General features: G+C 42.3%; 3 protein-coding genes across 3 annotated transcripts; 2 read left to right on the top strand and 1 right to left on the bottom strand.

The window, feature by feature from the left end:
• Positions 1-164: 164 nt before the first annotated feature.
• LOC129593863 (eukaryotic translation initiation factor 1A, Y-chromosomal-like) lies at positions 165-1,128 on the top strand. Its single transcript, XM_055490347.1, has one exon. The coding sequence runs from the start codon at positions 338-340 to the stop codon at positions 812-814; it is 477 nt and encodes a 158-aa protein (XP_055346322.1). The 5' UTR covers positions 165-337; the 3' UTR covers positions 815-1,128.
• Positions 1,129-3,935: 2,807 nt separating this feature from the next.
• LOC129593915 (phenoloxidase-activating factor 2-like) lies at positions 3,936-6,783 on the top strand. The gene is made up of 9 exons (XM_055490423.1): positions 3,936-4,300; positions 4,364-5,007; positions 5,082-5,173; positions 5,225-5,272; positions 5,490-5,632; positions 5,704-5,775; positions 6,072-6,229; positions 6,312-6,366; positions 6,470-6,783. Exons 1-9 carry the CDS (start codon positions 4,237-4,239, stop codon positions 6,568-6,570), a joined length of 1,377 nt encoding a protein of 458 aa, XP_055346398.1. The 5' UTR covers positions 3,936-4,236; the 3' UTR covers positions 6,571-6,783.
• A 117-nt stretch (positions 6,784-6,900) lies between these two features.
• On the bottom strand, positions 6,901-26,517 carry LOC129593929 (chondroitin sulfate proteoglycan 4-like). The gene is made up of 10 exons (XM_055490443.1): positions 25,881-26,517; positions 25,601-25,761; positions 16,428-16,778; positions 15,573-15,863; positions 15,133-15,483; positions 14,180-14,821; positions 13,660-13,754; positions 10,614-12,753; positions 9,093-10,251; positions 6,901-8,863 (listed from the first exon to the last, which is right to left on the bottom strand). The coding sequence occupies exons 2-10, from the start codon at positions 25,722-25,724 to the stop codon at positions 7,096-7,098; spliced, it is 6,921 nt and encodes a 2,306-aa protein (XP_055346418.1). The 5' UTR covers positions 25,725-25,761; positions 25,881-26,517; the 3' UTR covers positions 6,901-7,095.
• Between the last annotated feature and the right edge of the window lie 1,025 nt (positions 26,518-27,542).

Genomic DNA, 27,542 nt, shown 5'->3' with positions numbered 1-27,542 from the left:
CACTCATGACAGAGCAGCATTTAGAGACGGTTCTCAACCTCCTTGGGGAGGAAGTCATCACAGTGGAAATCAATGGAAATTTGGATGTGAACCAGCCAGTCAATCACCCTGTAACGTTGTGAACCACGCGCACGTACACATTACGAAAATTCATGCATTACGCAGTTAATAATGTTCCTATGAGACTGTAATGCGCACGAGGTTTTTGCATTTTTTCAGAAAATCAGTTTTGCCTTTTGGTGTCCTAAATCCAAAGCCAAAAAAATTGACGATTCTCTTCATTTATGCACTGACACTTAATTATTCCTTTGTTGTATTCTGCTCTTGATCTTCAACCATGCCGAAAAATAAAGGAAAGGGAGGAAAGAATCGTCGTCGTGGTAAGAACGAAAACGAGAACGACAAGCGCGAGTTGGTCTTCAAGGAAGACGGCCAGGAATATGCCCAGGTGATCAAGATGCTGGGGAATGGACGCGTGGAGGCAGTATGTTTTGACGGGACAAAACGGCTGTGCCACATACGCGGCAAACTCCGGAAGAAAGTATGGATTAATCAGGGTGACATCATTCTGGTGGGGCTGCGCGATTATCAGGATGGTAAAGCCGATGTTATCATGAAGTACTTTCCGGAGGAGGCGCGCTTGCTAAAGTCCTACGGGGAGATTCCGGAGTCGACGAAAGTCAACGAGGCCACCTTCGTCAACGAGGATATGGAGAATGACGGGATTGAGTTTGATGACGCGGCCGGAGGAGGCAGTGCCACTGAGAGTGACAGCGATGATAGTAAGGACGAGGTGGATGTGGATGATGTTTGAGCATGCCCCGTTGCGCCAGCAACAACACCGCGCTAGGACACATTGGCCAGTGGAATTCCCGTGTTCGGTTTGGTTTAATTTTTACGATTCGGCGTATCTCAAGTTTTTCATATCTGCTTGACGCGCAGTACTAGCATTGCAGTTTACAGAATGTTCTGTGAGTTCATGTTTGTAGCTGTTAAAGTTAGTGATTGTGGAGTTGAAAAATACATAGCCAGAACCTAAATTATCATGCTTCGTTAGACTCATTGTTCTTTTCGTTTTTTGTTTATGGATAGTCGTGTTCCATTGATCATGATAAAAAGCTAAAATAGCCAGAAAGTCGTATGTAAGGCAGTCGTTTCCGATTCGTGATCGGCGATCGCTGATCAATTTATAAGGCGCCATCCATAAATTACGTCACGCGAGTAGGGGGAGGGGGGAGGTCCTGAAAGCGTTACTGTTTGTTACAAGGGGGAGGGGGGTTTTAAACATTTGTGACGATTATGGCGTCACCATGCTATATCTATGGAGGGGTTTTAATTTTGTTACGTAACGCTCAGGGGAGGGGATCTCAGTTTGTGAGCACTCGTGACCAAGGGGGAGGGGGGCCTAAAAATGTCGAATTTTTGCGTGACGTAATTTATGGATGGCGCCTAACCAGTTCATCATACTGTAGTGCATGCGATGCGTGCAATACGTCTTACTACCTACCGTAAAGTGACTTACTCATGTATTAATAACAGTATTATCATTATTATTGTCGTTTCATGCGTATTTTAGCCACGTGTATTAAATGTGACATTTTAAAAGAATCGCAACCTGCAGAATGACCCCTAACGGTTAGATTTCCAGAGGTTAGAGCATAAAAGCATATTTGAGTAACTTAAAAACAAATCTGACAGTTCCACTCCACCGGATGGCTTCAGCAGTTACTGATATCTATAATTACTGTATCGATGTCCATTGTATTTTGTTCACTTCAAATCAGTACCACCACGTACTACTATTGTTACGTCAATTAACGTACAGATAAACGCCTGCTACCATCGTAAAATCCGTGCGCGAGTGACCGGAAAGAACGCCACCGCAGTTATTTTTAGCCTTGTAGAAAAAGGGCTGATGTAAGCATGTCCAAACTGTACTGTGAGTCTGTGACGATAGATACTCTTTTCCCTTTGGATGCATAAAGAATAGTAATGAATACAATGCCGGTAATTCTTGTCTACCATAAAGTTGAAGGTACATATCTTTCACGGTTTGAATTTTAACATAATCGATTGATTCGACTCTGCGGTCGCTGGAAGCGCTTGATTAGCGAACGAACTATGAAAAAACATGGCTTGTGCGGTGATTACCGGCATTGCTCGCGTCTGATGTAATATGTTTCTCTTATGTACTGCGTAGTGCGTACAGGGCATGCCCCACATAAATAGATCTCGAAAAGGTATCAATTAACTTTTAATGATTGAGACATTTTACATGGTCAGTTAATCGTACGGTGTATAATTTTGATTTCTAATAATAGAAGCAGAACACTATACCCCACCATGCGTTCTCTACTAGCGACCTTTGGATTAATAATTTTTTCCAGCTGCTTTTGGTTAAGTGTTCATAGTCACGGTTACGGTGGTTACGGAGGTTATGGAGGAGGTTATGGCGGTTACGGAGGTTATGGAGGAGGTTATGGAGGTTACGGAGGAGGTTACGGCGGCTACGGAGGTTATGGTGGTTATGGAGGATACGGAGGATATGGTTACGGAGGATTAGGATATGGGTACGGTTATCCAGGATTTTTTGGATTTGGCGGATTCGGCAATGATCTACTCGGAGCGGTGAGAATATTGCTGTATTAACTAAAATTTGTAAAGGTTGAACACGCTATTTGTTTTTTGCAGGTAATTTTGGCGGATCTTCTAGACTAGGCAGAAAAGGCGATGCGACTATACTGTACTGGATAGACATCAATTGATCATGTGCCAATTTTAACAACATTCGTGCATCCATGCCTCCATCTGTTCCATGCACAGATAAAACAGGCATGAGTGGACATTTTGCTTTCATTTGGATGGAACTCTTAGGAAGAAGATAATAATAGCGTTATTGATTTTGGCCATGGAACGTTGACCTTTATAACGATACTACTCGTATATGTACCGACACGCTCTGCTAAAGCTACACTGCTACAGTACTCGCACAATGCATATCTGTCCATGAGTGTTTTGTGCATAATTTTGCGAAGTTTTTTATACACCGCTGAATGGCAAAAACAGCATGAAACTACATGTATATCTGATCATAGGTTTCATTAAATATAGCCGAGACTTCCTGGCCGGTGTTGTAAGTCACGAAAGCATAAGTTTCATAAAGCTTTATCGCCAAAACTTTCCCGGCATTAATAGCATCAACCTTGTACTGAAAACAAAATCTAATTGAATCGGCGGATCGCTATCCCTGTAATGTCAGTACGATTGAAGTAATTTCGCTTTAAAGCGGTTTTCATTGCACGGCATTATACTGTACATAAGTTGATGGCATAGAAGTATAAAATACACAGACTGTATAAAACTACAAATCGCATAATGCATTTATCACCTGAAGGAAGATACGGAAGTACTTGAGACAATCCTGAATGAATATAACATGGCTTACTGCATAGAGCAACGTGCCAACTTTATTTACTAAATGATTGATCATGAATACCACCGGTACCACTTAACGCCTTAACCATACGGAATTGTATACACCAAGAAGTTGACTTCATATTCTCAAGTGCCCACAATCCAAACGTGATTGTAAACTGACAGAGTGTATCTTAGTCAGACTGCTTATTTTGTAATATTTGGCTCGTAAAATCAGATTTCAGTTCCGTTTCTACTGATGAGAAAATCTTTAAGCGTCGGGGCCGTCAAGTAGAACCAAAGTATGTTTGCATATTCTCCCGGTAATCTTGTACATACGATGATGCAAAAGATAAATTACTACCACAAGCTGCTGCATACTCAAACAACTTGTGAATGAAAAGTGAAAACCAGTGGGAAGTATTATGTGTCGACGCGAAGAGTTGCTTATTCGGCGCAGTTAATCGTAAACTATCCTACTCATATATTTTGCCGGCGGTCATAGCGTAAATTGCACGCTGGCTGCCATTACGGATATGTTACTCTGTATAGATATGAATATACGTATTCCCGCTCGTGAATATTCCACTTATGTAATGTGTCGTAACTGCGGGCTGGAGGAACTGATTGCTAACGATTGAGGAAGGGTCCACTTTATTGCCTAAGACTTCGTATATATATACGGCGGCATAAACTTGTACCAGCGCAAACTGCAAACTGATTTGTCCCGGCTGTGTACAATCTATGCCTTACTTGCGGCATTTGTGTGTACGGCTGTTGCATCTGACTGTATATATTGGCGTTTGCTGACCAGTGTCCACTATGGCTTTAAAGACCTTAATCCTTTTTATTGGTGTACATGCGGCATTAGCAGAGGATATTGACGGTAAAGTAAAAATGGTTGATTTCAAGCGAGCTTTGCGTTAACACGTATTAGGTAATTATATAGATTCCCAAAATTTTATTTTTGGAAGTCCGAAATCCACCACAACCCACTCTCCCCGTTCGACCACTATAAATCCGCGTATCGCCGCATGGAACGCGCGGATCCGCAATGAAACAGCAATAACTAACGGGACTTCCGGTTTAAGAACTCGAGCCTTATTTGACATCCCCCTCGGTGCACCGGGCAGCATGAACAGTCTGGAGACCAATTTCCTGTCCATCCAAACCGGCAATACCAAACTCCAGAGCGGCATCATCCCGCCCGCCTTTGTCCCGGTGGGCCAAGTGATCCCCGGGACCGCGGGAGTCTCCGATCCCAGTTGTCGGTGTGAAGCGTACGCCGACTGTCGAGATGTGTCGGCCTTCGCTCGCTCCGATCGGCAGCGCGTGGACCCCTGTCCGTCGGGACGTGTATTGTGCTGTACCAATGCCAACCGCCCCAGTAATCCCGTGGTTATTCCCCCGCCGGTGCCCCTTGTGATCCCGTCGGTGACACCCGCTGGACCCGGTCCGGTGGTCCCCGCCGGCGGACTGGTGTCCCCGCCACGCAATCAAGGGTGTGGCATTAAGGGCGGAAATCCACTGGCGCGGGTGTTTGATGCCGCGAATCCACGCAATGAAGCGGAATTTGGGGAGTATCCTTGGATGGTATGCATGATAATCACTCGATATGCCGCCTTAATTAGAAGAAAAATGTAGATTTGTTTTTACCGGGATTATAGGCTGCCATCCTCAAAACCGATCTCAACTACGTTTGTGGTGGCGCTTTAATTGATGCTCGTATCGTTTTGTCGGCGGCTCACTGCGTAGCAAAGTAAGTCGGTAAAAAAAACCATTATATCTGTAACTCATAAAATTTTTACAGAGTGAAAAACGAGGATTTAATTGTCCGCCTTGGAGAATATGATGTCAGGTAACGATTCCAACACAAATTTTGCGAGACTGTGGTATACGTATATTTAAATTATATACATAAAACTATGAAATACATGGACATATACATCACATGGAACTGGTTTACTTGCTAATCGCTAACAATTTTATTAATGCAAGTTATTATGTACGTACTTATTGGAAATGCTTTGTGCACTTTTTCCGAATGTATTTAATAATATGCGGAAAATTTTTAGCGAAACAACCGAACCACCGTACCAAGACATCCATGTTAAGCGCGTAATCATTCACGCAGATTATCACAGTGGAACTCTGCGTAATGATATTGCTTTGTTGATCCTTGACCAACCTGCGGCAATGACCAGTTACATCCGACCGGGTAATTTTTCGCATACTTTTTCTGCCCAAATTATTTTGTTGGCAAAATATAAATAATGCTTTTCTCTACAGTATGTCTGCCACCAATCGTGGACTTCACGGGAATGATGTGTACCGTCACTGGATGGGGAAAGAATAATCCAAGTATGTTGACCGGAAATAATTTAACTCAAAACTTTGTAAATGACTCTTTGGACGAGTAATGCTCTTACATTAAAAAATTGTGGAAACGTTTATTATTTAATACGAGTATTGAATACTTTCTCGTACTTGTAGTCAAAGTATACGAATCCACATTCAGCCTCCGTATTCACCCATAAATGTATAATGTTAAGAGACAATGTCACAGTTTTTTTTTGTATTGAAAATCAAAGCGAAAAATTAAGCGTTTTACTCTGTATCTAAAGGGTTTACTTAATTGACAATACAATCTCTTGCAGCTGGACAGTACTCCAATGTGCTCAAAGAAGTAGATGTTCCCATCATGACCAACGACCAGTGTCAAGGCATTCTCCGAACATCCCAGGAACTTGGCCCCATTTTTAACCTGCACAACAGCTTTTTATGTGCTGGTACTCTTGGGAAGGATGCTTGCGCGGTATAGTTAACTTCTTTTTAGTAAATTATTGTGGCACAAAATTGTTTTTGCAGTTTGATGATGTGTTATTTATGTTTTGTAGGGTGACGGAGGCAGTCCATTAGTGTGTAAAGTCGATGGGGTCTACCGACTTGCCGGTAAGAAATCGCGTCATTAATGTGCAATAATCTAGTCATTGTGCAGCTTACCATATCTTCTCGATATAAATTGTTCAATGTTTATTAATTAATTTGTTTATAGGATTGGTATCGTGGGGAATTAACTGTGGCCAATTCCCAGGCGTTTACACTAGAATATCAAATTTTGTGCCGTGGATTATGAACGCTCTGCAGGAAAACTGAAACTACGCGCTTTTCTGCGGCAATGCAGATGAAACTGTGCGATTATGTATCATATCAGTTAGTAGTGTGTGCTGGTTCATACATCATGATTGTGATGCAAGACGTCAAAATTGTGACATTTTTTGCTTGATTTGCTGGTGCTGGCACCATTTGCAATTATTTTATTTGTTTGTAGTTTACGGTATCTGCTGGTTGTGCCCTTTTGACGATCACGAATAAATACACATTCGGATAATTTCTGTGATTCGCTGACCATATATTAGGAAACGGCGACAGAATTCAGATTTTTTTATTCTGTTAACTCATACACCATAATACATACAAAGAAACAATAACATCTGGAATAACCATTTTTATAAATAGAATTTTTACAATTTCCATTGACAAAAATGCAGACTGCGACAGTAGGATCACGTGGATTTAGTATCTGGAGTGACCGGTCGGAAAAACCGGTTAAAGGTCACAAATTTTATTTTTGTGTAACACGGTTTTTGGTCGGTAACAACAAAAAAAGGTTACAAATTTTTACACCCAGTACTGATTTTTACTGAGAACCGGTGTGGTTTCACTCCGCGACACACATCCATTCCCGTTAACACTGCCGTACAGATCCTCCCGGAAGGCCTCCAGGGGATGCAGCTCCGTTTCCGGGCTGCGGAAATTCTTACCCGGCTTGCGCAGGGGAATCACTTTACAACTAGGAACTGTGGCGGGCGCCTCGACCAGCGCTTCATCCGGTGAATCACCGGTGCGCCCCTTGGGATGAAAGAGCGGCGATAAGTGAGCATGCTGCGAGACGGAGCGCTTGCGTTTCTCCCGCTGCCGCCGCATCCACCAGCATAGACCGATAAAGAAGATCACCGCCACCGAGATGATGGCGGTCACCACCAGGGCAATGAAAACGTGATCGTTGGTGACGATCTTGGTCAGCTGCTGATGCAGCACCCGGATTCGGATGGGGAACAGGACATGGACGGGCTGGATGTCGGGCGCGGAGGTCAACAGGAACGCGAAGGAATCCTGCACGCTGGTGGTGTCCGGTTGCCCCCCGCGATCAATATCCGGCGGGGCTTTGTACACAATCTTCTTCTCCACCAGATCGGTCTGGGTGAAATTCGTTACCGTGATGATGTCGGGTGACGCCCAGAGGAGGGTGCCCAGGGCCGGGGGTCGGGTTACTAAGAAATGCGGTTCATAGGGTGTGGCACGCAGTTTCAGCGCACCGGCATCTAATAAATGCAGGCCGATCGGAATGGAATGCCCGACCGGCACCACCGGCGTCTCCAGTTTCAACAGCGGCACCACCGTCAGGTGGATGGTGATGTTGCGCAGTGACACGCGCTCCTGTCGGTTGGTTAGAAAAATATCCAGTGTAAAATAATCCTCCGACTGATCCAGATCGCGATGCTCGTACAAGATGCGCTGTTTCTCTACGTCTTGTTGGGTGAACTTCGTCAGACTATCGGCATGATGGTTGTCCACAAAACGCAGCCGACCGTGCTCGGGCTGCCGGATAATGTGGTAGACAATACGGGTATTGTTCACATTGGACGCCACGGAGATGAAGGTGTTGTTGACGGGAATGGTGAAGTTACCCTGGGTCAGGGTCATGTTGCTGTGATGGTACAGTTTAAAAAAGAACCGGTGTACGTGGATGTTGAACTGCACCAGTTCCGACATGGCGGCTTCATCGATCGGCATGACCTCCAGTTGCACCGGGATGGTCTTGGCGTCATCGACACCGTCATGACAGAACTCCACGACATTTTGCATTACATCGCGCTGTGTGAACTCTTTTGTCACGCTGCCCCGCACCCGAAACACCCCACCCGTGACCTCTTTAAACAACCGGTACCGCACGACCTTATTGGGATTCTTATCCATGTTGGTCTTCAAGACTTCCGTGGAAATGGTAACATTTTCACCGGAGACAACATCCGTTTCTTTGACATGCACCTTCAGATGCGTGTCCGATTCCAGTATGGTGACATTCAGTGTGACGGTCATCGGTTTCCGGTCGGGAATGGTCAGTCGGAGGGTGACCTCTTCCATGGACACTTGTGATTCGTAGCCGTGATGTTGGTAAGATAGACGGTGTTTGTTAACGTCGGTCTGTGAGAAACTGCCGCCGGTTTTTAGCTGTGTGGTGTCCACGAAGAACGCGCCAAGTTTCGGCGCGGTGACCAAGGCGAAGCGGATTTTCTTCCATTCACCGCGTGGTAGAAAACGAGTGGCATCCAAGTGTAAGCGTTTAACCAGCACGGAACGGCCAAATGGAACCAAGAGTGGATAACTGTAAAAGCAGCAATTGAACCAGTTGATCCGTGACCTTTCGCATAGCTTTGTAATTATTGCTTTGCCAATGTTTATTAAAATTTCAATCAATTAAAAAATTATGTACTTAATCAAAGCTTGCTAGTTACAAATACGGGGAGAACTATGGATTTTATACGGAAGGCCAAATGTGACCTTTCACATAGAAATGTGAGAGTTTCAGCTCGAATAAAACCCATACAACTTACGATCTTATGGATGAATCTGATGACTTGATGTTGATGAAAAAAGTGAGATCCCGCAGCTTTCGTTCCTGTGGATTCTTCAGCGACGCATCAAAATGGAAGGAATCCACCATCTGGTTGTTCGTTATGGGCACCGACTGCATGTAGCCAATACGACCCTCCTGCAGATCCTTCTGACTAAAGCTCTTGGTTTTCACCAGCGTCCCGGTTCCGTCCTGATTTTGAAAATACCCAATAAAACCCAGTTTCGGTTCGGCGGTGATATTAAATATCAGATCGTGCGCTTTAAAGGGCACCACTCCCAACTCCTGATTATCCGCTATGGAGATCTTCTTGGCCGAGATATCCAGTTCATCCGCCGTGATAATCAACGACGCATTGCGGCCCACCTCGATACTCTCATTGCGCACCACATTCAACTTAACATCCAGCACCCGCACCGGGAGGCTGTTGACTTCCGACACCAATTTACCGTCGGTCGCATACAGATTAATATGGTTGGGATTCAGACCACTGGCCGGGGCGAAGCGCACCCGATTCTGTAGCAACTGCGCCATAGTAAACACCGGGACCTTCTGATTGTCCACCAGAACATTGGCGTCGGAACTGTTGACGTAGTACTGCACCGACGACGCATTGGCATCGCTGTCCTCATCGACAACATCCACGTTGTCCAGGGTGAGGGTGCCGGCCTGGCCCAACCAGACATCCAGTGGATTCTTGATGACTATTTGCGGCGGATGATCGTTGATGGGGACAATGTCCAGACGGATCTCCTCCGTGGTGCTGATGCCCAGCCGGTCCACATTGACGAAGATGGTGAAGACGTCCGTGGTGGATTCGGAGCCGTCATGCGTGTAGATCAGATCGCCGTCCTTATCGACAAACGCCTTCCCGTGACCGGGTTTATCCTTCATGTGCAGCCGCAGCGGCAGTGATTCGGCATTGGGGATGCCTTTCAACAGACTGGATAATTTGAGCCGGGCATGGCCGCCTTCGACGACTTTAAACGGTTTTTGATACGTCAGCCGTAAGACTTCCGGCACGATGTAAACCGACACCGTCGCACTGAGTGCTTCCGTCGCGAACGGGGCTTCCACTTTCAGGACGAAGCTGTCGCGATACGTGATGGAGTCCAGCCGGTTGATGTATTTTAATTTACCTAAAAATACAAAAAAACGTAACTGTTTTACTGCACAAAATAGTTTCTACGCTAAGTACAGTTTTCCTTTTAATTCAAGAACTTCAATTTCTAAATTTAAAAATTAAAGATATTTTTATTTTATGTAATCTACATAAATTGCCGATAAAAGAGCCTTTCTTCTTCACTGACCTGAAAATCGTTTTCTTTATTTTAGCCTGAAAAACGAATATACGAAACAAACTGTTTTTAAATGCACTATTAAAAATCGCAATTCGAAACATAATGCCTACAAAAAATTAATTTTTGATAAAATAAAGTGTCTCAGATTTTTAAAATATTTTAAAACAACATTTTTCTGCAGTTTTAACAGGCGTTTTTACCGAGATTGATATCTTCTTGTGTGGCGCTTTCGGCTGTAGCGGCCGGTCCCAGACCGAGCGAGCCGAAGGACGGCGCATTCTGCAGTGTATACACGATCTTCGAACTGGGCCAAATCGGATGCGTAGCATTCAACACTGCCGTGGTAATGACCACCGCGCCATTCTCCTTCACCAGAATCGGCTCAGATTGTGCTAAGGAAATTGAGCGGGCCGGAACCAGGGAAACGTTGGTCTGCGTGGTGAAACCGTTGAGAGCGAATTGTACCAGGAAGGAATCGATTATCACCATCTCCGCCATGGTGTCCTTACGCCGATACACCACGGACGAGTGATTTCTCACGCTGGCCGTGCCGAATTTCGGTCCCTTACTGATGGTGATTACCAGCGGATTCCACTGCTGATCGGCATTGGTCTGGAAATTAAAGTCCAGGATATTGAATTCCTGCAACGAGGTCAACGGATGTAATGGGGCCATGTGTACATCTTTGGCCTGCAGCTGCAGCGGCTCAGCCTGAATGTCCAGTTGTTCCGTGGTGAAGAGTTCGCCGTCGGAAATGTACACGGTGGAGACGGCTTGCAAAGGACCGCGATGTTTAATCAGTACATGGCCTTGAGCGATGTCATTCTGGATGCACTGAAATATGGGTGTAGTGCGATCGGATATATGGTATAAATCCGCATTATCCAGACCACGATGGGCAATTTGTAGACTGCTGTACGGTGAATTGCCATCGCGATCCGTCACGGCCATGTCATCGTTTGTCAGTAGACGAGTAGAGTTTTGAATTAAAAAAATCGGCCCCATCCGGATGATGGCGGGCCGGTGGTTATTAATCAAACTGATGTTGATCAGAATGGGAAAGGTCAACTTCTGCTGGCGCCCGTTACAGCTGGCAATGACATCCATCGCGTCATGCTCGCTTTCCGTTCCATCGTGCGTGTAAAAAATCCCGCGTTCCCGTACATCTTGGGTAAAAAACTCCGAAACGTTCTGCTTATCCCGGGTCTGCAGAATCCCGTGGACGGGATAACTGGCCATCCCAAACGAGCAGGACTGGTTGATTCCGCCATACTGTAAGTTAATCACTTCATCACTAATGGCCACGTTACCGCCTTCTTTTACCAGCGCAATCTGGTCGCGCAGTACCCAGGCCGAGCGCACCGGGTCGTATTTGAGCAGGAGACGGCGCTGGGCGATGCCCTGCCGCAGTCGGGCAGCGCTGACATTAACGAGAAAGTAATCACGGGTGGGCAGGTCGAGATTCTGCGATGTAACCAGGGAATAGACGATTAAACCGGCATTCACGTCGGCCTGCGTGAACTGTCCGTGGAGTTTCAAGCGACCGCCGCCCCGCTGCAGGGCGCCATGGCGCGGGACGGTCGTCAGCGTGTAAACGATCTCCTCGGCACTCAACGGCATGGGTTCCTGTTCGTGCAGCAGGGACATACTGGAGATGATCACGTGGGGGGTGTGAAAGACAAGCGGGTCCATGTGAACGGTTTTGAGCTGATTCTCCAGGAAGCGGATGTGGACGGTGTGCAGGTGGTCTTTGGCCGGCAGCGGGACCGGCTGCCCGCTGACCGGCAGAACACTGAGCCGGACTTTAAAGGCATCGCGACTGGGCCAGTCGTGCAGATGGACATAGCGGACAGCCAGTGTATTGACGTCATCTTGGGTAAATTGCTGACACGGCAACCACTGGCTGTTGTTGTACAGATGCTCCAGCCGGCCGAAATGCGGATGACTGATGATGGTGTACAGGATGGTGAGATTCTGATGAATGGCGTTCGTGGCATAGGATAGGGTGTTCTGTGTAATCAGTGATGAGGAATTATTAGGCACATTAAGACTTTTATTGGCCACTGGCTGAATATTCAGCTTCAAGGGAATAATGGACATGGTGCCCTTTTCTTTGCCGCTATTCTGGCCGTCGCTTATGGAGAAGACAGCTTGATCCTGATCTGTCAGTGATCCGTTGAAATAGATTTCCACCAGGCCGGCATCAATGTCCGCTTGGGTAAACTGTTTAACTAATAAGGATTGTTGCCATGTTAATGTGTTCGACAGGCTGGCGGTGTTGGACGGGGATGATAACATTATCGACTGGCCGTCGTTCTGTGTTGACCGGATTTGCGAAACCTGGGAACCAAAATATCTCTATAAAATATTCCGTAGAACAATTTTTATTGCGCTTAAAGCGTGTTGCAAATTTATTTTATAAGTTTATAAACATTTATTTTTGTAATTCTCCCAAAAAAAATGGCAATACGCAACGAACGGAATATTAAGTCAATGCAAAACCTTTCTATTTGCCGAGTTTTCAAAAATTCAGTAATTTAAAATTTTTAATATAATTTCTAATTTTTATTTTGGCGTGAAGGAGAAAAGAGAAAAACATCATTAGCAAATTGCTGGAAGCAGTAATTGACAGCTGACGTTCTTATCTTTGCGATACAGCAAATGCTATCAACTTGTTTACTACGAGCATGTTTAAATGACTTAAAGAGAAAAATCGATAAATTATTTAATGTTTATGGTGGATTTTTTATCGCACCATCCCATCGCTGGCAGTGCGTGCGCAATCCTGATGGCATATCGAATAACGATTTATCCTAAATGGATGACTGTGCATACATTGCAAATCTCATAATCATGCCGCTTTTCAAGAGTACTTGAGAGGCCTTTTTCCAACTCATAAGAACCGCTGTTGAATATTAACATATCACGTTTCTTTGGAGAAAGAATCGTTTTATTGCTAAAGTCAAATACTATCGGTTGCGAAAAAAACACCGGAAATGCCTCGCCTTAGCACCGCTTTGCATATAAATTCCTGTGCAGATCACGTTACAACTTCATCGATTAAGAAAATTCCTCTCGGCTTTCTCGATTCTCAACCGTACAGAATTTTGTATAACCAATGTTTCTACGGAAAAACGCAGGATCGTCAAGGGCAAGTAGTGCACTTGAGCAAAACTTTTTTTGTTCATTTTAAAATTTTTTCCATTATCAACAGATTATCTAGTTCTGTAAGTCCTAAATCTGTACCTTCAGTGGCACCAGCAGAGTAAACATTAGTGCTCCGGCATTTGAATCTGGATCAACGGCACGCATTATATCCGCACTGAGCGTCCGAGCGGTGCCTATAATTAAAAAAAGAACAGTTGATCATAAATAATTTTTACAGCAATGTATTGTATGACTGATATTATTATTAGTATTATTGCTTTCGAAAATTAATTTATTAGTAAAGTAATTTAATATCGCCCATCGATACTTTTAAGGTAACAAAATAATATAAAGTTTAAAAGATTCCATTATTCCATTGCAGTATTAAGCCTCTGCGGAGTCGAACCGCGTTTTATAATCATGAAATACCAGATATACCTGTGCATATATAATAAAAACCAAAAAATTAATTTTGCAATCATTGGATATAATTCAGTAATTTGAACTTCCACTTGCGTTGCATCGTCGAAAGGCTAACACACGTAAAATTATGCAATACAAATTGCACTAACGATAAGTACCGATACTGTTACAGTATTCAGGCGTCAAAAATTCCCACCTGGTACAATTTCGATTTGCGGTCCATTGGGAAAAATGATCTTGGGCGGATCGTTTTCCGGGACAATTTCCACTGATAGCGCCAGACTCCTGGACAAATTCCCCATGGTGGTGGGAATGTTGATGGTCAGTTCAAACTGATCTACCGGCCGTTCACTCCCATCATGTACATACCACACCCGATCCGACAGTACATCCAGATACGTAAACGTATTCTCACTGATGCGTGGCGTGAGATTAACTTGTAATCTACCGTAGCGCGGTGGCCGCTGAACCTGAAAGACAATCTGCCCGTCGCGGATACTCTCGCCTTGATAATTCCAGATCACCCGAATATTCTCCTGATTAATTATGTGATGACTGGCTTCCTTGACGGTAAAATTGCGTATACGGACAACCTGCGTCCAATCAATCAAATCCTCCTGATCTTTCTCACACTTGGCTTCCTGACAGTCACAGCGGAAACTGTCCAGTCCAATCTGATAGCATTGTGCGGTGGCGATGCACGGCTGCCGGGAACACGGATAATCCCAGACACACTGCGGCTCAATGCCGTTGGACACCAGCATTTTTTCAAATCCCATATCCACATCGTTAATGCGCAGATCTTTGATGCATCCCAGAAATGATCGATCATACAGACCTTGACAAATAAAGCGCATTATGCAATATATTGATTTTATATAACAGTACTTGTACATTTGTAAATTATTTAAAAATCTTTAAAATTATAATTCCAAAAAAAGGAAGTGTCGGAAAACTTGTTCAATCCAGAAATTACTTTTTCCTTACTGACAAAATAAAAAAAACAAAACTACTTTCCCCGACATAAAAACAGACGACACAGCACTAGGAAAAAATACAAATTATAAAAAATAAAAACCATATAATTTTGTAAAATTCACATGTATAGTGCATAGCTTTTTTTATAAAGTTTCTGTGCTTATTTGGTACCTTGTTGCCTTAACCGCTGCCTCCGCGTTTCGTCTACACCGCCCACAAACAAACTGCCATCCAGATCCAGATACCGCTTCATGGAGGAACGCGGCGAAAAGGTCACCGTCTTCCCGTCGACACTGAGAGCGGCATGCGCGGTTGTCAGCTGACAGGAGATATTGTGCCAGTGTCCATCACTAATTTTCTGCTCTGATTCCAGTAATACCGGCCCATTCCCTTTTTCCACTTGCAGACGGACGCGGCCCTGATAGATGTCAAGCGCCAAAAAATCCGGTTGTGATGGCGAACCGCCGTTATATAGCAGGACGGCTTCCGTGGCAATGGTCTTCACATCCAACTGCACGCTGCCTATTAAATGTATTTCATACGGGGGAATTTAGGTTAATTCAGTCCATGTATTCTGTGAGTAAAAAGGCAGAGCAATTATTGTCACTGACCATTTTGCCGAATTGGTAGTGTCGGAAATGTGACGAAATTATCCTGGCTTATAAAACTGATCGGGTCGTGATTTTTGGCGCTAAACTCGTCATCGCAGTCCCAGCGGATGTGCTGTAGTACGCAGTCAGCTGGATTACTCTGATTTAGAAATGCCGTACGAAGAATGTCCCAGTTTCTGACACGATTGGCTTCGATTGTATTGAACTTGACATTTTTCAGACAACCGCGAAATTGAACAAAATGACCTAAGAACAGATCACGAAACTGTCCCAATCCACCCAGATACACTCCTGCAAAAGGGAAAAAATTTAGTACGTCTTGTTCAAACACGTTTCACCGACCGAAGAAAAACAGTTATACCGGCGAAAATTTGATTTATTAGCAAGTTCCCACGGTCGGCTTATTATGGGAACGGCGCATCTCCACACGCACACCACCAGAATATTTGATATTGTACTTATCAACTGGAATCGGTTTCTTGTCGATTTTATTGTTTATAAATTTGATTTTTTTCTGTGACTTTCATGAAGATACCGAAAACTCATAATAGTGACCCATTTTCATTTTTTCCGCCAATCTTTTTGTGCGAAGAGAGGGGAAGCGGAAATTGCATAACGTGAACAACCCATCACCCGCGTGCGCCTTCTCTTGTATGCATGAATGAGATAGTTTCTCGCGTAAAAGGCTAAAGGCTACCGGAACGACGACTACATACGCGAGATGCCAGGCCCGGGCAAAAATATGGATGACGCGCTGGCGATATGGTGAAAAATACCCGACAAACATATTTACACAGTTGGCCGCGCGCGCGCAATGCATATCGTGCCGCGCGGCACACACTGGAATGTCCGTACCATAAATGATGTTGAGCTGATAGAAAACCCCGGGAATAATGAGGTGTGAGACATACTGTCGATCGACAGTTAGTGTGGCCTGTGCATTCCGACGCGATAATTGTGCAGTGTGCCAGACGTAATCGTCCAGTCGGAGTCCGCGTGGTGACTGCAGGACCGATTCACCCGATCCCAAATTCACCCGGACACGTAATCGCCCATTGCGCAGTTCCACTAGGCAGTAATCCGTTTCGCCGGCTGCTAGAAAAATAATCGCATCCCGCTGATGTGTACGGAAGTTGACCGTCAAATCCGTGGCGCTGGACGCGTCTTGTAGTGAAAGCCATAAGTGACTGTCGCCGTAGAAGGAGGCTATAAAATTAGTAGATTCTGTTAGTTAAACGTTACTGATTTCCTTTGTGCATAACAAATTCTAAGCAATGTTACTGCAGAGTAGTTATTTTATAATTTTAAATCATTACCATATTTAAAAGTTACTTAAAACTATCTAAGTTAAAACTATAAATATTGCGAGCTTAAAATATTTATGGCGATACTGGTAGGAATCTGGTAGGATCCTACGTTTTTCAAAAGTTGTGAGATTTTGCGAAGGAAAAAATATCCCGCTCTGCTTGTCAGTGTATTAAAAAGTGTGATTGACAGATTGAGTTTGAAAATCCTCAGCAAATTGAATTAGCTCAAAACATAACGAGTTTTTTGCGACTGTCTTAAATTTCATCTGCAAATGCCTTGAGGAAAATCTAGCCCTATAGTTGCAATATATATGGCGACATTAGTGGGATTGATTAAGTCACCGCGGATAAATCCATTTCCAACGCCAGAATTGCTGGCGAAGTTCAATGAACGGCCCCATTTTTACCATCCATAATTTTCCCGCCGAGCTAAATATAGATATGTAGAGGGGGAAAATGGTAATTAGCGATAATCCACCGTAACTTTCGCATTAGATAACGGTAATGTATGTCTTTCTGGTTAGTGAATACTTTAACTCAGTGTTTAGATTTAAAAATTCACTTACAGAGTACTTACTTCTTCTTTTATTTTTTTGCGGTTATTTAATTGATGCATTTTGCTGCTATTATTAAAATGTGGCAAAGAATTTTATTAGCTAAAGCTGAAAAATATGGCTTTTACGAAAAGGGACTTTTTGTTAAATGCAGGCTGTTATTATTATTTCCACATCTGCGAATACCGATATGATGCACATCAACAAGCATCACAGTCAGGATGCGGACGCATATGTGTTGGGCCAACAACGGAAGTATTGTGCTAACTTAACGTCTGACATTTGAAGGCGAACGAAGTGTTAAAATTGTATTTAATGATCTTGTTAACTGACAAGTGCGTTCGTTATTCAATTCACTTTGCACAGAGGTGTTAGAAAAATCCTAACAGTTTCTCAACAAGCATTTACTTGTGTAAACGATTTTTTTTGCCGACTACACAACTCGTTTAAGGAAAAAACACTTGTAAACAAACTTCGCGATGAGTATTAGCTTCGTTTGATTTTTCAGAGAAAAAGCTATTTTCCCATATTTTTGTATAATGTTAGGATTTTTATTTCCCATAAAATTAATTACTCTGACAAAATGAAAAAAATTTCCGGATAGTCAAAAGAACGGACAGCCCCAGCAACGAGTGTACACGGCTCGTAAATGGGACTGAATAAAATGTCTTTCCGATTCCTCTCACAAAATGTGATAGGAAATTTTACGCTTCAAGTGGACGGCAAAAGAAAGGACTCCCCATCTTGACTTGGAGTTTTCTTGTTGAGATTTACTCTCTACAACCCGGGCGAGCGCATACAACACACACAGTTTTCCCTTGCGCAGCCGTCTGCCATATAAGGAATAATGAGGAATTTCCGGTGCAACGTTTAGCCTTCAACTGACAATTGAAAGGCCCGTTCATTCTCTGGACTATCTCTCAAAGAACATGCGGAAATCGTATCAGAGCATATACACAAGTTGAAGGGTCGTTCGGCTGCAGAATGGACACGATTTGGTAAATAAAGTAAATAGAGAGGATGCCTTCATTTTTTGAACGAGCATACTGGGCGGATTCCATATGCGCCCGGGTGCCGGCAACATTTTCGAAAGCCCATTCGTTTGCCGCAGTTGACACAGGCTGCACCCGAACAACTCCAATGATCTGACTCGCTTAATCAGCATCGTCGTTTCTATCTTGACTTTTCAGTTTACACAAATCTCAAAAATGTCGCAAAAGTATTTTATCAAAATTTAATCGAAAAATTAATTTTATTATTATAGTTCTGTATAATGGTTACATTTATAAAACGTTAAAAAATGTTTATTGTAATCTAAATCTGCGACCTTTCAAATAGATAAATCTGTATTTGTAAGTAACATTTTTAGCAGAAAGTATTCAATATTTAAATTGTGTTCAGGTGTTTTAAATGTAATAACAACCATTTCAAAAGTTATGCATTAGTTTAATCATCTAATACAGACTGTAATTTTAAGCAGCACAAATGTGGATAGTTTTCTCTAATTGGATATTAACAAAATTTTAACTGTTGACCAAATGGATGATGCAGTGTGTAGTAAAGTGTGTTCCTAGTCCTCTACGGGTACTGATCGAGAATTTCACTTATGTTTAGCCTTGTTTATAGGCCAAGAAAAAGTGCAACCACGGTTCATTGGCATTTTATTAGATTGATTCATGAAATACCAGAAAATATCTTTGGCATTTCATTAAGGCGATACTGCTCCGATAACCACTGATGCAGAATGACCTTCCCTTATTGCAAATTTGCCGCCATTGCGGACGCAGTGTGTAGTTCCGGCGCGTGTGCCGTTGTGTAATGTGTACGTACGCTCAGCACAGCCACTCCAGATTCAAATGACCGCCGTCGCCGAACTAAAGCAACAAAGCCGCAATAATAAACGCGCGCTCGCCCAATTCACGGAAATACAGTGTGGCATTATTACGGAGGAGCGGCGTTTCTTGCCAAATAAAATCCTTTCCCAATCTGTATTTTTATCATTATATACGGCATTTTTGCCTGTCGATTAAATGCACTTCTCGTGCTCCATAAAGCATAATCCACTAGGCAAATTAACCAACACAACCAGCGCACACACTGGGGCCACAGCGCAAATCGAAGCGCGCGTCAGGTCAAAAGACTTTCAAAGTGTTGGTTTAACATGGTTATATCGATTTCGCTTTTCGCCAGACGGACAATATTCTTACACAATACATTCAATGATCCAAACATTTTACAACATAAACAATTTTTTTCAAAAACATAAAATGTCATAGAGCGTCGCCGTGATTTATCCAGTTTATTTCATATTTATCTGAATCCTGCTCGGCATTAACTGCAAAATTACGAAGCGCAACGCATTGCCCTACAGAGTATGTGCTTCATTTTAATAATATGCACTTATATCGTGTATAGTTTAATTATGATAACGAAATCCAGTATTGTGTTCCCAGCATGTAGCCGGACAGATTTTCCAAGATTATACACAGCTGAGATTAGCCAAGAAGCTGGGGCTTCCACCAACAAATATCTATCTAGAGTAAGACAGACCGGCTTTGTCGACATACTAAAATCCAGGAAATCTTGACATTTTCCGGCTGCTACCAGTGCCGCACGGCGCAATCGGTCCCATGTCAAAGCCGGCTGGCGCAGTTAAAGCGCTTGCGGACAGGAAGTCAAAGCCGGGACGCAGAATCTCTCTCCGCAGCATCTTCGGCATGTACAACACTCTATAGTGTATCGTGCCGGGTTCGATTTGCGCCAGAGAAAAATCTGCATGAACAAATTGAGTAGCCCTGGCCTGTGTCAAGCATATGTAAAATCACTCGCTCCTTCTCCCGGTTTCGCATATATATACCCAACATATGCATCTTCGCGACGCGGCGCCTGGGGAGGATATAAATATTAAAAGCCCTGGACACTGGCCGGTTTAATTTCCACAAGAGGGGGCTTTTCTCTTGGCGGAGGGAACATTCTCCGTGCCAGTAATATTAATACCGGGACATGGATAAACAGACACATTTCACACAGATCCGCCACAAGTGCCGATCACTGTAAAAATCGGCCCAGAGCTACGCGCGTTACATTACAGAAATACAGAATACACGTCATTTTATCGGGTTGTCTTTAATACACCGCGCAGATGGTTCCTGTAAGATGTGACTAAGTAAAAACCAAATAAACATGTTGCCAACAATATAATAAAATGCCTGATGAAAATTGCAAAAATATTACACAAGTGACTAAGCCCATTTAAATTTGTGTAAACGGAGAGTTCAATTGCCAGAGCATTTAACGTCACACATGTGTTAAATTTTTTCAGGGAGGATGGAAGATAAATGACAAAATATTTACTCCCTTCTATTAAAAAGTCTAGGTCAAAGCCGTTGCGCGACTGCCAAAATAAAGAGCGTACCGGGATGATTTAGTTTCACACCGGCCCCGCCCGTGATGAGTATCGTTCACAAACTCGCATCCAATAAATATTATTTCAATGCAAATCGTTTTTAACAGAACTGTGCCAGAATATTTTCACCGGTATATCTGGCGCGCAGCTTTTTGCTTCCAGTCCGACAGTTTTTCGCTAATTTTCAAAAGTAGGTTAGAAGCTGTCAGATAATGTTAACATATGTTTTCCGCTGTTGACCACCCACAGCGGGTGCCATTGTCGACCATCAAGTGGAGCACAGCAGGATACATTCGCAGTGTGGTTCTACTTGCATCCAAAATTAACTTATGTGCAATAAATTTTTGGGCGAAATCACAGCCTCCATTGTTTAAAACGCACGCTGGGCAGCGTCAAAATTGGCAGTTAATTATCCGAATCAGTGAAAATTAAAACTGCAAAATGACACTTTCCGAATTGCCTTATGGAAGTTCGAAAAGATCTACAGAGGTGAAGCCGTTTGTTGTTATTTCTGAAACTGTTAGTAAAAATTAATTCTAAAATTTCAAGGTTCGGATAAAGCAAATAAATATATAGTGCAGGATTTATTGTATTTGATGGTCCATTTTATGTATGATTACAGTTCCGAACCAGTTGTGTTACAGCACATCGAACTATGTAAACCCAAAAAGCGGCAGGAAGAAAATGTGCAGTAAAGAAAAGTATAGCCGTATATAATGATTTTGCGGTAGCTTTCGCCAAAAGCATTAGCCGCATTCACACAGCAGCGGCAACTCACGGTGCCTACCAAGCGTGGACTGTTAAAAATGCTTAACGCATCAATAAAGTTTGATACATTTTACACTTTTGTAGCAACTTGCTAAATGGCCACAGCCCAAACTAGGGCAAGCAAGCAAAACAACTAACACAATTCATCGTATGCAGTGCCGCACACATGTGGCAGTTTGGGAGCGGACTCATAATAGCCGGCATACATATATATAAATTACCCTTACTAGATTACTATCAGGAATGATGGAAGGAGTAAAATTTATAACTATTTCCCATACCAACCTTTCACAACACCCCATCACCATACAAGATCATAAATCATCCAGCACAGCCTACAAAATGGTCCAAACTGACCAGTGCGTTGCATATAAACCCGGCACGGTGCATGCACAGTGGGTGCACACTATATTGCGCATTCAGGCGTTGCATTATCAAATCCCAGTAAAAAGGGCACAAACGCCGGCTATACACACCAGGACGGCGATCGGAGCTCATTCACCTTAGGTCAGTCAGTGACTTTTATGTAGCTTGGACAATTTCAATAAACTATATTACTAGATCGTGTGTCCCCGCTTTTCCCCCCGAAATAGACCCGACTTTTGATTTTAGCCGAATGTGTGCGAGCGCGGCACTATTGTAAATCATATTGTATATAAGATTTATTGCGCTCGACTGATGGTTTCATCATGTATAATCGTCTAAATCTATTAAGTACATTACCTTAATGTCAACACCAATATACTTTTATGGCCAATTCCTTTTAGGTAGCCGAGTAATCAAAAACCGCCAATATTAATGTACGTTTTCCAGTGGCAAAACATCATAATTAGAATATGTAGGAAAAGCTGTTCGCTCATTCTGATATGGCTCAGGCTATGCACATACGTATATTAAATATTTACTATCGTACAATACTTCGTACATATACGTATGATTGTAATTGCTGATCTGGTTTTCGCCGCCGTTTTCAATAGATTGATTACTTTTACACAGGAAGTTTATTAGGCATTTTGTTGCGATAGTAGCCAATCGAATGTTTTGAACACTGATGTGTTTTTTTTATGGTAAATAAAATAAAATTTCTAGAATAAACGACTCAATTAATAACATTTTACTGCGTATTATAAGTTGTAATTCAAAGTGCAGGTTTCTGCTATATCTTTTATGCAAAACAATTACCTGTGCGTGAAATTCTCGCTGTAGGATTTAAAAAGCAGTTTTAGTAAGGGAAAAGTGTTGTAAAATTTCCGCTATGTTATACATACAATATTATGTCTGATGAAATTTGTAATAGGTATTTACCCGCACATATAATTAAAGGGGATTGCTGCATATTTATCAAACACTACTCGTCCGACGTTTTCCATTGACCATGTATTCTCATTCAGTAAACGTCTATTATGCCAAGTGACCCTAATGGGAAGTCTGCGTGCCACGTGCCGTACACTTAAATGGTATAGATTTAAATAACGACAAATTATAATATTCTCTTTTCAGCCTAACTATTGTTCCGGTTTTAGAGCGAATACTCCGGCATCAATGCACCTCCCGGCGACAGATTATGAGATCAGATCACCCAGCCACCGACGTGTAATCCACATGTCAGCATGGTGCATATGTAGCAAGTATTTATGTGCTTTTACGCCATCAAAAACTCATTAGAAGCGCAAAGAAAAATAAAGCGGTCAAGTTGTAGTGAAAAACTTACGCTTAACGAAAAATGACGGATTAGGTAATATAAATACGTATATCACTATGCCGGCTGCCAACATGCATGGAAACTAAACATTTATCTACAAATCTCTCACTGCTTTCATTAAACTCTACCATAATGGAAAATACATTCGTAGATTCAACTTCGATTTTGGTCAAAGTTGTCTTTGCACCTTTACTGATTTTTACGGAAAAATATACGTGCGATAATATGAATATGTAAACTTTGTATATAGCAAAGACCATAAATGATTAGATCAACTTTTGTGTTTTATAAACTACTTCAGCATTATGTTTCAGTTTTACCTATTGTAAACGTTTGCAAAATAACATTGGTTACAAAAAAAAATTCCCAGTACAAGGAATTGAGCTTCCTGATAATGTTATTCAGTCTTCACCCATTAAAAAACGCATTGGCCCTTTAATGGCGCTCAGCTTCATTTAGCGGCCAAATTATTGTCAGATTACAATCAGGGGGCCTTTTTCAATCAGGTGCCGTACTGTAGTTCTTTAAAGAAATCCTCAGACTCTACTATACGCCGGCTCCCGCGACTCTCCCCACTAATTATATAAGCCAGAATGTACACAAGTCCAGCTCCACTCTGTGTTCCGGTGTTTCAACATATACGTATATGAGGAATAATCTATTGCAGCATCTATAAGTTATTGATCCGGCATATATATGGTGAGAGGAGAAGAAAACATCAATACTTCTTTTTGCCGGCCTTTGTCGGATGCGTTCATGCATACTGTATGAAGCCAATAACGTTGGTTTGACCTTATTGATCTCGGGATGCCTGTCACCTGCGCGTATAATCCCCGAAAAACGAAAGGATGCCGGTAAAATCAAAATCGTGAATTTTGACATAGATATTGTAAGCAAAAATATTCGCGGCACTGATTTGATGGAGGTGTTAAGGAATTTGTAAGGATAGTTGTCACCGGAAAAGATTAAAATTTATCCTGGCGCTCAGGTGAGAGCGGCATTTTGTGCGCTGTAGAGAAGAACAGGCCTGAATATGCTAGCGTGGAACCCGCTTATCGATTAACAATTATTAGTAGGAATAAATCAATCAAGTTGCCGAAGAGTGTTCATAGTTAACAAAAATACTGTCAAGGGAATCCACCACATGGTTTTTACGACAGCATAGTCCCGTCCAAAACTATGTGTCATCCACGTACAACACTGAGCGAATAAATTGAAAAAAATGCAACTGGACATTCCTGTGACAGGCTGTGAAAGCCGGTTTTAAGTGATGCTGTTGATATACGATTTAACAGGCACTTTAAGAATACTTTGAGCGTGTTGAAAATGGCGTAAACCTGGTTCGTAAATTCAAGAAAAAAAATTTATTATCAATATAGCACATGATTTCTTGTTTGTTATAATACAGTAACAGTATTCCCGGTAAGAAAACTAATTTTGCAATTAAACGCAAACATTGTACGCAAATTTTAACAGAAAAATATTTGGAAAGTCGCGGCCTACTTGAACAAAAAAACTATTAAATGCTACTGGAAATAAAACCAAATTTCGTAGGGAAGTTTGGCAATTAATGCAAGTTATGCAAATAACTATCATAATCGCTATGTGTCTTTTAAGGTGGCATACGAAATTCGTCATAGTGTAGAACCAATGGAAATTTATTCCTTGGTATACAGCCTGTATGTACATTATTTTCCGCATGACTTGGACGAAGCATTAAAAATTTAAACTGTTTGTAATGCATACGGCATAACTGCGCAGGATGTGGAAGAATCTCAAATGTCACTGCTCTTTCATTAATCCTGAATAAGGAAAGGAATGAAGCGATAGATGTATGTGATGTATATAAAAGTGCCAGTGCCGCATCACGTTTCACCGGAAAATTGGCTTATTTGATCAAATCAAGTGGCCAAATCATGAGGGATGCTAATTAGCTGCGAAATTCTAACATTTTCTTATCCTCGGCTTTAAATTGTTGACATGCTAGGTTCAGTCCTTCACAATCAGCATTCGTTTCCTTACAATCGATGAGAAGAGTGCTGTCTTGTTTTTTCACAAGTTTCATTTTGTAGAAAATTAAAAAAAAAAACAATTAAGTGGATAAAAATGATCCTATTAAACTGATTCAAAATTTTTACAGCCGACGTTCCTAAATTCGAAAATCAATTATTTCCAGTTTTTGCATTTTAATAACCACACTGCAAGAATTTACGAGGATACATTAATCCATGTTCAACAATCGACAAATCATTCGATTTTTTATGATCAGGATGATAGTCACTAATTGTTACCCGATATTTCCGAATTTGTCCACTGTTCGGCTGAGCGATGTATTTGAAGGCTAATCAGGAAGAAAAGGATACTGAGCAAATGAGAACTTCGGGACAGGCTGAAGCGGCCACGTGACCATATCATTGTTGTAGGTCTTGAATGATAGGACACCGCTGCCAATCTATGAAAATATTGCACATATAAAGAGAAATATATTGTTACTGTAAAACGTGACACGCGCACCAGTTACCTCCTCAAAATGCTTTTAATCCAACCAATTAAACCTTCACAATCACTTACCTTCAAGTGTACCGGTTAGCGATAGCGGCAAATTGGTCTACTCTATTTTAATAAATCCACTTGATATACGGCGAGCAAATATACACAACTGCTTGTGCTGGGGATATACCAAATATGAGATTGTCCATATAATTAACGAAGATGCTGTACACTTGAGTCCATAATCCCGATGAATATAATATATGCGGATATGCAATGCAACCATTTCCGTTTAGTTTTGCCCATTTTGGGGCGTCTTTTATATATACTGCACACCGGTTTACCGGTACATCAACGGACTGTGATGGCAACAGTATAATTTCATAAACAAATCAGTCAACTACCAAAAATAAACCAAACTTGGATTCGAAAAACATTGGACATGTCCGGCGGATGTGGGGTGTGTATATCGCGTAGCTGCATACGTATAAAGGAAGCAGCATTGGACATATGTTAACACCGGGAGATATAATATAGCTGCTTCGTACGAGTACAGCAGCGGTCGACAGCGCTCAAATCCCTCCGATAAATACTTACTGAGCTGCGTTTAGGAAAAGCTTTCAATTACATTCAAATAATTATAGGCATGATTATAAGCCTGATACACATTCTGTGGTATAGTAGTATTTTACCCGCAAGAGGGAAGATTCATGAGGCCGGTAAAATGGAGCACACACACTGATCCCGAACGGCAAGAGAGTATATGCGTACAACTCAACAGTGCAGCATTTGTACATGTACAACTGGCAGCGGAAACTGGAAAACTGCTGCGGCAACAGCACTGGCTACTTAACTTCTTAATAGCCGGCTTCACTGTTACACATGTGCATAACTCATACACAACCGTACACAGACGGATACAGTCAATACCGCGCAACGCTGGAAAAATAGCCGATTTTCTCGAAAATGAACTTGACGTTGCAGATAGCGACATGCATATCAAAGCATTCAGGGGCAGGGGTGCAGATCAGCATCGCATATCTATATATCGCGCTGCAGCATTTATATATAGGCGGCACATCTTGATTTCGCATAAATATAAACTTACGCAGTGCAGAGCTTTTGGACAAATGACAGCTGACACTAAAGCTGTACCGGCTTTCACTCATTTAACGCGCAGATTCTTAATCTATAATGCAGTGCTCCCCAATAATATGTGCTTCCGAAAGGCCATATTTTCGGGCGGATGTTGTATTATTGTGCGGTGTTCATATTTTGTATCCGGCGGGGAGGGATGCTGACTACGTATATGCCATATGCATACGTATATATATATATATATATATATATATATATATAATATGAATGATCTTCTATGTGCAGTATGCATGTCCATTTTCACAGCGTGATAGCGAGGCACGAAAACAGCAGGGCTAACTGACAAAAACTATAACCACGATGCGCATGAATAGTCCGTGTTAACATGTTTATCCCGCGCCGCGCTTTATGTCGTCCGCTTTTCTTTAAGGTCACGTACATTTTTTCTACAACAATTAACACATTTTGACGTCTGTGTTTAATTAAAGGTGTTGTTGGGTCAAACCAATGCAGTTCATTCCGCAAAAACACAATGGAAAACATGTGGGTCATCGAACCGTCTAAAATGTGGAATTACGCTGGTTTCCGGTTGTAGATTCTGAACCTTTATATGCGCCATGATAATTATGGGTAAAATGGACAATA

Source organism: Paramacrobiotus metropolitanus, unplaced genomic scaffold, assembly GCF_019649055.1.
Source record: "Paramacrobiotus metropolitanus isolate TYO unplaced genomic scaffold, Prichtersi_v1.0 Parri_scaffold0000064, whole genome shotgun sequence".
NCBI classification, from domain to species: Eukaryota; Metazoa; Tardigrada; class Eutardigrada; order Parachela; family Macrobiotidae; genus Paramacrobiotus; species Paramacrobiotus metropolitanus.
Note: the sequence above shows the minus strand (reverse complement) of the source record. Positions and strands in the feature narration are given on the sequence as shown.